Below are 11,641 nucleotides of genomic sequence, written 5' to 3'. Positions count from 1 at the left end.
GAGTGAACGCTCCGTTCACTTGCATGGACAGAGTCTCTGATTGCTAAGCAACCTCAACGTCTTGGCGGACTATTTCTCTGCTGATCAACACTACGAATGCTGGAAACACACCAGACACACCATGTGAAGTTATTTAACCCGATTATTGTTATTTATATCCGAGATTATTTAATCTAACCCGATCCAAGCTCTATCATCCACCCAAACACGGCGGCGTTTGGGTTTCCTTCCTCGGACTAAATCCAGCGCAGCCACAGGCTGGGGGGGGGGGGGGTCACATCTACGCGCGTTACGCGCGTATGACCATTTTTGACACAAAATGGTCAAGCAACATTTTAGCTGCGTTACGCGCGTACATGGTACGCGAGGTACGCGCTTGGTGTGTTCGCGGCGGTATGAGATAACCCGACGGCGTGTAGCCGTGAACTACGCTCGTAGAAACTGTAAGTAACTTCAATAAAACGGCACAGATATTTTTTTATATGCTCTGTAGCTCGCTAGCTCAGCAGCAGCTTACAGCATGTTGGCTAACTCTTACAAACAAGCTTAACAAAAAGCTGTCTGTATGTCCTTTCTGTTTAGCTTAGTTTGCCTGTATAGCGCTGTTGACTATCAGCCCCCTCCCTTTAGCAGCAGCACAGACAGGCTCACAGGAGCACAGGAGGACAGATAAGAGGAGAGGAGGAATAATCATGTTCTTCATTCTTAACTTCAGTCCTCCCTTTTAAACCAACTATTTTGTCTTGTTTAATCATGTGCATGCTGTTTTATGCTTTTTAGAATGTGTTTTATTTATTTATATATAAATGCCATTCTTTCCTTTGAAGGTGGAGACATGCTGGTTCCTGTCGAATATAAGGGGGTGAGCAAATGGGTCAGGGTACCAAAGGTGGAGGAGGTCTTCAGTTTCTCTGAATTTTTACAAGGAGGTAACTAAATTGTCAAGCTTTATCCATGTCTTCTGGTTTTACAATGTTGTATGTGTAACTTACTTGGAAGTTATGCTATAATCCAAATTGTCTTTTGTTTTAGTGCTGGCAAAATTCAATTTGTCAGGTTTTACTGCTTTGATGCTCAAGGATTCTGCAGGAGTTGAAGTGGATTCTGACATCTTTGATGAGCTTTTGAAGTCATCTCAGGTCATAGGCGTCGATTACGCCGGGGACGTGTCCCCACCAGTTTTCGTAAAGACTCATTTTGTCCCCACCAGAAAAAATAAATAAAATAAAATAAAATTGGAATGCAGTTTTTTTAAAAAAAATGAATGTTAATAGCGCGAGACAGATGCGAACCAATCCACAAAAAGTCTATCTGGATACGGCACACAGCCGTCAACAATTTGCAACAATTATAACATTTGGATGAGTAGTTCTAGAATGGGGGAGGGCTGGGTGGTACGGTGGGCGGCTCCTTCTCTGTGTAATCTGAACCTGACTGCTTGCTGCGCACTTCCATGGACAATCTGCTGCGGTTGCAGCCTCATGCATTTGAGGAGAGGAGGTCCGGAGGAGGTAACGTAACGTATCTATATTTATTCATGATGATGACAATCTGTACAAAGTCCTTTGTCGTAGTTTGACCGAGGGCAGCGAACGATTTATCTTGATAGTTTCTAAGGTCTATCATTGACGTTGAAGCTATAGCTAACATTAGCTTCACTAAATTCTGATTGACTTAGTTCCTCTCCCTGATCAAATGTAAACAAAGACAGAAGATTGATAACTTAATTGATTTAGCTCTGTCGATTTATTTATTTTAAAATGCAGTGTTTTCTCCTTTTAGGAACTTGGTTCTGCCAACTCACCTCTTCATTGCCATCTACCAGTTCCTGCCTTTCATTGAGCTCTGATGCACTTGGTTCCTGTTCCTTATAAATAAATAAAAATGTGTTAACTCAATTGATTATGCCCTCTATTTTATGAGATTTATGTGGTGTGCAAACAAACGTCTTGTAACCTTTATTGTAATGATATGACCACTATGACGGTATGTTGGTTGTGGTATATGTTATCAATATTGTAATTGGTTTTTGACAAAATATTGGTTTGGAGTGTGCGGTTGCCTGGTACCATGGTTGTTACTTGGTACAAATAATATGGATGATTTACGACCATCTAGTGGGGAGTCTGAAAACTGCTAACGAAACGTCATTGAAGTGAAAATAAAATAAATCATTCGTACTGTTGTAAATTCAAAATTAATTTAAATAGGAAAGCTAAACGTTGAAGCACATAGGGCTTTTTCGATTTTGTCATTTTTAGTGCTGTGTGTATACGTTTGCCCCTTCTGAACTTAAACACGTAGGTAATAAGCCCCTCTTTGTTTATTTTGGTATAGCTCATGTCATGTCACGTCAACATTGAGTGCATCATGGAGCAGAACATTGTGGGTCATCATGTCCAATGCTTTTTGAAAACGCTTTCTTCATAAAACGTGTCAGACATAATTTTTTTGTAAAAATCGTATTAATTAGTAAGCTACACAGGTATCCCGTCTTCAGAACCTTTCATGACCTGCGCTAAAGAAAAATAAGGTGCATCCCCAGCACTTCTAAAAATGCATTCCAGATTGCGTCTCTGTCCCCACCACATTTCAAACCAAACTGACGCCAATGACAATAGCCATTATTCATTTCAAAGCATATTTTATTTTTTTCAAAGCTACAGGGAGCCACTGCAGGGGTGGAAGAGCCGCAAGTTGCGGACCTCGATCCTAGACCTTGAGCAATTAGCACCCCCGTGTGGTTATCAGGGGAACAGCTCGTATGTTAACGGCTGCAGAGTGTTTCGTGTTCGAGGAAATGGATGGTTAAAGTGTAATTCCGGCGCAAATTGAACCCAGGATCTTTGTTTTGGCATTAAAACCCATCAAATAAGCCTTCCAGATACCTTTTTCATTGAAAATCGAGTATTATAGTTTGCCGGGCGCAATGTTTGGCGTCCATGTTGTTGACTTGGGGCATAGTGTTTCGCTTCTAAATCCGCATTTTTTTTACCACTAAATAGCACCAAACCTCTGCAGTAGCATGACTAGGGTCCCTACACATAAAACGAACCACAAACAACTTAGTTTGCAAACCCGGAGTTTATTTTAAAAGACAGTTTAACAAGCATTACCGGTAGCTCCGTGTTTACAGGAAGTCCACACAAGTCGATTGCCGAATGCGCCGGAGTTCAGTTCAAGGAGGAAAGTTTTGGAATTTATATAATATATATTTATAAATAATACATAGCAAGTGTTGACACGTAAATTAAAGGAATTGCATATGTAAGTTACAGTTACAAAATAATTGTTCGCTACAATCAAGCATGGCACGTTGTTGACGGAAGACGCACTGCACACGTGATTGACGCATAGAGTTCCGGGTGTTGACGTTGTTGGGAAGGCAGAAGTTAAAAGCCTGATATGGGGAAAAGTTAACAAGATGTGGCAAGACAAATGGGACAGTGAGGAGAAAGGGAGATATTTATATAATATTCAAAAAAGTGTTAATGTTAAAATAAGGTATAGTGGACAGAGGAAGGATGAACTAATTTTGATTAGGTTAAGGTTGGGGCACAGTGCACTAAGTAAAACAATGAATTTGATAGGAAAACACCCCACTGGATTATGTGAGGGGTGCCAGGTAGAGGAGACAGTGGAACATGTTTTAATGAACTGTAGTGGTTATGGGATGGAGAGGGAAAGTATGAAAAATCAATTGAGAGTATGCAGTATGCAGGAGTATACTTTGGAAAATATTTTAAGCTTAATGAAGAGGAATTGTATAAAAGTATTGTTTGGCTTTTTGAGAGAAACAGGGTTATATGGTAGGATATAGAGTAGAAAGAAGGTGTGAATGAGTGAGTGTTTGGATATTTTTGTTTTTGATTAGTTAACTGGATCAGAAGAGGGCGGTAATGCACCAAGTTGTGGATGCCAACCGCCGAAAAACCCCAAGAAGAAGAAGAAGACGTTGTTGGGGCGGTGGAAACGTGGGCACCACCATTTTGGCAGTATTCGGCAGATTGGCGCTGTTGGGGTGGAGAAGACATGGTCGATAACTGTTGTGCACCAGGTTGCACAAATAAACGAGGCAAAAATAAATGTACGTCGTTCTACCGCATTCCTAAAGATGCGGAGAGGCGAGCTAAGTGGATCAGCGCCATTAAAAGAGGCAGGAGCAAGCAAAAAAAGACAGAAAAATGGGACCCCCCGGCTGTAGGATTCCGCTTGTGCAGCGATCACTTCATATCAGGTAAGTTACAGAATACAAACTTGGCAGCTTAGCTTCATTATTTAATAGGCTATAATTGTGGTTTCGGATCAGTTTATTACTACATAGCTGGGTGAATTATAGCATGCAATTCGTGGGGCTAACAATGTCCTGTTTTTTATGCTGCTAAGCTAGCAAGTGCTAACGTAGTAGTAAACAAACCCAAGTTCGACGCTGAAATGTTTCTATTTATTTTGTAGGGAGAAAGAGTGATAATCCCTTGAGTCCGGACTTTGTTCCATCTCTTTTCAACTACGTTCCATCTCCAGAGAAGAGGAAAAGAGAAATGAGACTGGAGGTTTTCAACAGACGACTGAGAGCAAAGCTACAGAAGATAGAGCAGACAAAGCTATCTGCGAAAGCCATCCCTCCCAGGTGAATATTTAAGTTCCTTAACCTGGTCAACCCCACTTCCATGGACTTGGTAAAATAATAAACCTTTTTTTTTTGTAGGATTCATTGTAGGTTTAATAACACCCAATGAGCTAAAAAACATAACATCTGTGGCTGGTTTGAAATCATCACACACCTATACCGACTTGCATTTGGCAGCCACTGACTATGCATGTGATTGTCACTGTCATTGTCAATATCCCTGTCATTGTCTTTCTATTCATTTATTTTATTACATTGTTTATTTATCATATACCGACTATAAAGCACTTTTGGATGTAAATGTGCTATACAAATACAATTTACTTACTTTCTTACTAACGAAAGCTAGTATACTGCAGAAAACAGAGTGACTGACAAAAGAATGACAAACTGTCATCAGTAGTGACAGTTTATACTATTGTTTTCACCAGAGCATCAACAGATTGTCCCCAAGACAGCAACAAGGATCCTACTGCAGAGCAAAGTCCCACCACAGAGCCTTTGAAGGAATCTACCCATGAAGAACCTGGAAATGATGTCCAGCCTGTTCTCCATGAGGAGGATCCAGCAACCCCACCATGCAGCACTGAAACCTGTGGTAAACGCGTCCAATCTCTTGAGCAAGAATGCCAAGCACTGAGGACTGAAAATATGTTGTTGAAGGAAAAAATGAATAGGACTACACTGAATGAGATGAGCTTGCATAACATTTACATTTACATTTAGGGCATTTAGCAGACGCTTTTATCCAAAGCGACTTACAATAAGTACATTTGTCATAAGAAGTGCATCAATATATCGCTGTCGGTACAGAAAGGATGTTCATAGAACCAAGTGCAAGTACCACAATCGCTAGGTTAATCAATTCCCTGTACGCATAACGATGATAAAAGGGTTCATACTCACCGGTTTATCAGCATTTTCCATTCTCATGACAATTTTTCATATTGTGGCTCCTTTTCTCCAACTTAAATCTAGTTTAACATGTTTTCAGCAGTACATGTTAACTTTAATTAAGCTTAGGATGAACTTGTCCTCTGAGTTTTTTGGCTTTTTATTTTGACATTGACTCAACCACTGTACACAGTCTTGCAAAGCACTGTCCCCATATGTTTCACGGACATAGACAGAGAAAATGATGTGACCTACCTTGACAAGATGGTGAGCGTATGTTGTGCACTTACAAATGTGTCTGAATCTGTGGTGTCCTTCCAGTGATGGGGATGTACAGTAAATTGAACTGTTGTGACTGGCTACAGATGTGCTCAACCAGCAAATAAACCTTTGTGACTCACACTTCTTGCTTGCTTGTTGTGACATTATTTTTGATCACTCGCTATTCTGATGCGATCACATTGTTTCTCTTTACAGATCAAGCTGCACATCCACCCATTCTAACCGAGTTCCACCCAACCAGATATTTGTTCTGGTGTGTTTTATATGAATGACCCACCCATGTTTCATATCCCTGATTGCTACTGATATTTAATACAAATGATGGGGAAGAGAACAATATTGGTTTAACAACTGTTTATTCATAAATAACAGTACAGTATCAGCTACTACAAACAAGTCATTTCACAGTCTCCTCACTATGGTTTTCTTCTTTGGGCATTGATCACTTTTCGGCAGATGGGACATACCCACTGTTTTGGGACCCTTTTCATGCGAAGGCAGGTCTGGTGAAACTTTTTAACTGAACAAAAACCTGACGCACAGACCAACATGTTCCCTGCTTCTGGCTCAGGGCAGTAGCACCACTATTGTTGACTATGATCAGCAAATGCTGCTGGTGCTGGTTTCTTCGCAGAAAAACACTTTACTGCCTAATTAACAGAAAGGTCCTTTGCAGAAAATGGGCACTTCATTTCTATGACACCTGAACCACAGCAGCTACAGGAAACGTATCCATCAGGTTAGGCCCCAATAAACGGGTGCAGGGGTGAAATCCTGAATCCAGCTGTTCCTACCATGACATCCGTGTGTGAGAGGCGATGCCGCATTTCATAGTATCTTCTTGCCAAGTCCTCGTGTTGACATCCCCAACTGAAGAAAGCAACAATAACATTAGTTTTGGACAATAGTAATGCCACCCCACATTGGTACCACCCTGCTCTTTCAAAAGGATACTACTTGGTTTTACACTCCTGCTTTTTAAGAATAGTACTTCCTGGATTTACCCTCCCTGTTATTTTACCTACTTGACATTCATTTGATTGTACACCATCTGGAAATGACCATTTTACACACAGGAGCAGTTACACACTGCATGCCCTATTTCATCCCTAATCCTTCTATGCTCATGAATACCTGGTAGCCTCACTGGTGAAACTATGGGACTTTTGGGTAGCATATTTGTCTTATTAGAGACCCTGCAGGCTTTCTGACGTCTCTTTGTGGCTGCTCTGAAGGTAGTTATATATATCCGGATACTGCAGATCTGGGACGTCTTCTTCAGCGGAGATGCTTTTGAAAAGCACCCCGGGGGCATTGTATGGGTCGGTAATATTTAACCTATTTAATTTTTGCATATAAAGCTCAATGTCATGCGAATTAAAGTGAGATGAGTACTAATCCGATGGCTTGAAAGCTTCGGCGCTGGGTCATTTTAAGGAAGATCTTTAAGGGCGGAGCTTGATTTTACTGCCAAAATGGCGTTCCGAACACCGGTGGTCACGTGGGTTCAGGAACTCTATAGAGCAGGGGTTTTCAAAGTGTGAGAGAGTGAACCCCCCCTCAGAAAAAAATTCAGCTGAGCCCCCCCCCCAAAAAAAAAATATTTTTCTAAATACCTGTGTTTTGAAAGCTATTTTAATCATTTTACACATTTTAAACATCTGATCATAATTTTAAAACATTTAAAAACATATTTTTGAAACATTGGAAACATTTTTTAAACATATTTTTAAAACATTTTAAACATATTTCTGAAATATAACATCTTTGTGCGTTTTTAAACACATTTATAAACACAAACACAATTAAACAACTTAACTGTTAAACACAATTTAACAACTTTATATACTTTTAAACTTTTAAACATTAAATACATTTGAACATCTTAATCGTAAACTGCCAGTTTAGTCTCCTTTTTAGCTTATTGGGAGCAATGAGTTTGCGTCTTTGACGCGCACAGGCGGCTGATGCGGGGCTGCACTGTAGAGAGGAATAAACGAAGGTCATCCTCTACCCGCAGCCTTGACCGGTACTTGTTTTTAATCGTGGTTAACGCGGAAAAACCGCACTCACACAGGTATGTGGATGTGAAGGGGAGGAGAACCTGCATCGCTTTTTTGGAGAGGTGTGGGAACTCAGTCTTCACAGACAGCCAAAAGTGTGCAAGTGACACTTCAGTCATCTTTTGTTTCAAGTCCATATTAGAGTTGAGCTCAACAAGGGCCTCTTCCTCTTGCATGGTCGTCTATCACAGGGTGACACTGGGAAAGAGAATGGATTTCTCACCCACTGATTTGCTAAGATCTCTTCTCCAAAATACTCTCCAAACTGCTCACGCAGCCCCTCCAAATGCGCAATGACCACCTGTTGCACAGTTCCCAGTTGGAGCCCTGCCTTCTCCACGACATCTTCCAAGGTCGGGAACATTTCCACCGAGCCCCGTTTAACACGAGCGCACCACAGGTCCAACTTTTTCCTGAATCCAGAGACTCGATCGTGTGCCAAAAATACATTGCATTCTTTGCCCTGCAGAGAGGTGTTCAGTGCGTTTATCCGTTCAAAGATATCAGAAAGATATGCTAACTTTGCAACCCAGTTCATGTCCTCCATATGCTGCAGCAGTGGAGAGCTGATTTCTGAAAGAAATAGGCGCACTTCCTCGCGCAAATCACACAAGCGGGTGAACTTTCCCCGAGACAGTCACCGGACCTCGGAGTGGAACAGCAGCTGTTGGAAGTGAGCGCCCATATCATTGCAGAGGACGGAGAAAAGACGAGAATTCATGGCGCGTGATTTAATTAGGTTGACAATTTGTACTGCCTCATCCAGGACTGCGCGCAGCTCTTTTGGCATCTTCTTGGTCGCCAAGGCCTGGCGATGGATAATACAGTGCTTCCAAACAGCGGCCGGGGCAACCGCTTGCACTTTCTTCACCAGGCCGCTGTGTCGGCCTGTCATTGCCCTTGCCCCATCCGTACATATTCCAGAACAACTGCTCCAATCAATACGACTCTCCTGCATGAATTCATTCAAAGCCTTGAATATTTCTTCTGCTGTAGTGCGAGTTGGCAGAGGATGACAAAACAAAAACTCATCCTGGACACTGAGCTCTTCAATATAGCGCACATACACCATTAATTGCGCAGTTAGCCACGTCGGTAGATTCATCAAGCTGAATCGAGAAGAACGGGCTCTCACGAACACCGTTCAGCACCTGTTCTTTCACGTCAGATGCCATGTCTGAGATGAGGCGCTGGACGGTGTTGTCAGATAGCGGGATGGCATTTAGCTTGGCGGCAGCAGCCTCTCCCAGCATCATGGAACACATATCTTTGGCAGCAGTAAAGATTAATGTTTCTCCGATGTTGTGGGGTTTACCTGCCTTAGCTATGCGTAACGCCACATGATATGACGCTTCAGTTGCCTTGTCATTTACATTGCTAAATGTCTGGATTACTTTCTTCTGTGACCGCAGTTCATTTAGCTTCCTATCAAAAAACTCTCGGGGCTTGGTCACCAAACTTGGGTGCTTGGTCTCAATATGACGCCGGAGTCGACATGGTCTCATACCGTCATTAGCTAGCACCTCTTTGCAAACCACACACTGTGGCAGTGGAGCATCTTCAGATCCAGTCCATGAAAATCCCAAGTTTAAATATTCATTGTCATACTTCCTTATTTTTTTGCTTGCCCCACACTCTGTCTCCTTACTCACTGTAGCTTTAGGTACTAAAAACCGATCCATTTAACTAAAGTTAGCCAGCAATATTATTTTCCGACTCTGAACTCAGAGTCGGAAAGATAGAATTGAAGATACAAGTGTGTAGATTTGTTTAATAGTTTGAACGATGGTAAACGGTTGAAAAATGAATGAGTAACGATGTCTAGAAGTAGGTGTATCAGAAAGGGCAGACGTCTTCAATGAAAACAGCTGAAAACGAAGCGGTATGAAACTAAAACTGTGATTCTGAAGAAATTTTAAATTATATCGAAATTCTGTTTAGGTATTATTGAAGATACAAGTGTGTAGATTTGTTAAATGGTTAGCACGAAGATAAACGGTTGTAAATTGATTTAGTTATGTTACTTCTACAGTTGAAGTACGACTTTTTCTTCGTTGTTTTTTTTCTCATGTCGCGCCCCCCCTGAAGAACTCTGGCGCCCCCCAGGGGGGGCGCGCCCCACAGTTTGAAAACCACTGCTATAGAGTGAAGGACAGCTCAAGCACCGGAGAAGACGAACCATCCACAGCTTGAAGTCAAGAGAGAGATGGTTCGTGTTGGTGTTTTCCCCGGCTGCGGAAAAAAGAAAGGAAAGTTACACTCCAGAAACTTTCCATAGACTGCAATTGCGGTACAATGACCGATCTCTGCATGGTAGACCAGTGGCTTATTGTTCTAAATATGGACATTGAGACGCCAATCAAGACGCAAATGCATAAGGATCACCGTGTCTGCATTGCTCATTTTGATAAGGACGACTTCATCCTTCCCAAAAGAGCTGCTGACCCAAAGAACCCAAAAGGAGTTTCATTGAAGAGGAATGCAATCAACAACTTTACCTCAAGTCTATCCGTAGCCACTTGCCGCACTCGAGGGATTGCATTCCTCTTCAATGAAACTCCTTTTGGGTTCTTTGGGTCAGCAGCTCTTTTGGGAATGATGAAGTTGTCCTTATCAAAATGAGCACTGCAGACACGGTGATCCTTCTGCATTAGCGTCTTGATTGGCGTCTCAATGTCCATATTCAGAACAATAAGCCACTGGTCTACCAGAGATCGGTCATTGTACCGCAATGGCAGTCTATGGAAAGTTTCTGGAGTGTCACTTTTCTTTATTTTTTCCGCAGCCGGGGAAAACACCAACACAAACCATCTCTCTCTTGACTTCAAGCTGCGGATGGTTCGTCTTTCTCCGGTGCTTGAGCTGTCCTTCACTCTATGCGTCAATCACGTGTGCAGTGCGTCTTCCGTCAACAACGTGCCATGCTTGATTGTAGCGAACAATTATTGTGTAACTGTAACTTACATATGCAATTCCTTTAGTTTACGTGTCAACACTTGCTATATATTATTTAGAAATATATATTATATAAATTATAAATTCCAAAACTTTCCTCCTTGAACTGAACTCCGGCGCATGTGTGGACTTCCTGTAAACACGGACCTACCGGTAATGCTTTTAAACTGTCTTTTTAAATAAACTCCGGGTTTGCAAACTAAGTTGTTTGTGCTTCGTTTTATGTGTAGGGACCCTAGTCATGCTACTGCAGAGGTTTGGTGCTATTTAGTGGTTCAAAAATGCGGATTTAGAAGCGAAACACTATGCCCCAAGTCAACAACATGGACGCCAAACATTGCGCCCGGCAAACTATAATACTCGATTTTCAATGAAAAAGGTATCTGGAAGGCTTATTTGATGGGTTTTAATGCCAAAACAAAGATCCTGGGTTCAATTTGCGCCGGAATTACACTTTAAGCTCATATAGGGTAAAGTCGTTTAGCTCAACCACCTATCGGTTGTTGTAGCGTAGTACTAGAACCGTAGTGGAGGAATCTGATGATTTTCAAAATGTTTGAAAATCCCTGGCTCCCTGGCTGTCCAGCCAGGTGTCTCTCATACCGCTGATTGGGGTTCGGCAGGTGCTCTCCGTCGCCGGCTGGTGGGTGACGGACGGTAGTATAGGCCATCAAGGACCAACCCTCGGGCTGGTCCGGGCCGAGGTTTAAGTGGCGGGATGCCACAATTTTTGAGCTAAACGACTGGGTGGGTGACTACCGTCCGTCACCCACCAGCCGGCGACGGAGAGCACATATATTATAAATGTGATATATTG

The 11,641-nt window shown here is 42.1% G+C and overlaps 1 protein-coding gene and 1 long non-coding RNA gene across 3 annotated transcripts; both read left to right on the top strand.

Annotated features, from left to right (window-relative positions):
• Positions 1-353: 353 nt before the first annotated feature.
• Positions 354-1,903, top strand: LOC115561785 (uncharacterized). The gene is made up of 4 exons (XR_003979971.1): positions 354-443; positions 828-929; positions 1,033-1,511; positions 1,783-1,903. It is a non-coding gene; the product is annotated as an uncharacterized LOC115561785 (long non-coding RNA).
• A 2,011-nt stretch (positions 1,904-3,914) lies between these two features.
• Positions 3,915-5,926, top strand: LOC115561784 (THAP domain-containing protein 11). Of its 2 annotated transcripts, none has more exons than XM_030382018.1 (3): positions 3,915-4,237; positions 4,525-4,630; positions 5,062-5,926. In XM_030382018.1, exons 1-3 carry the CDS (start codon positions 3,916-3,918, stop codon positions 5,354-5,356), a joined length of 723 nt encoding a protein of 240 aa, XP_030237878.1. In that variant the 5' UTR covers position 3,915; the 3' UTR covers positions 5,357-5,926. The 2 variants fall into 2 exon arrangements, with proteins under 2 accessions (XP_030237878.1, XP_030237877.1); XM_030382017.1 differs by having other exon boundaries at positions 3,938-4,237; positions 4,456-4,630.
• The last annotated feature ends 5,715 nt before the right edge of the window (positions 5,927-11,641 follow it).

This window comes from Gadus morhua, chromosome 16 (assembly GCF_902167405.1).
Source record: "Gadus morhua chromosome 16, gadMor3.0, whole genome shotgun sequence".
Lineage (NCBI taxonomy): Eukaryota > Metazoa > Chordata > Actinopteri > Gadiformes > Gadidae > Gadus > Gadus morhua.
This window is presented reverse-complemented; position numbering and strand designations above follow the sequence as displayed.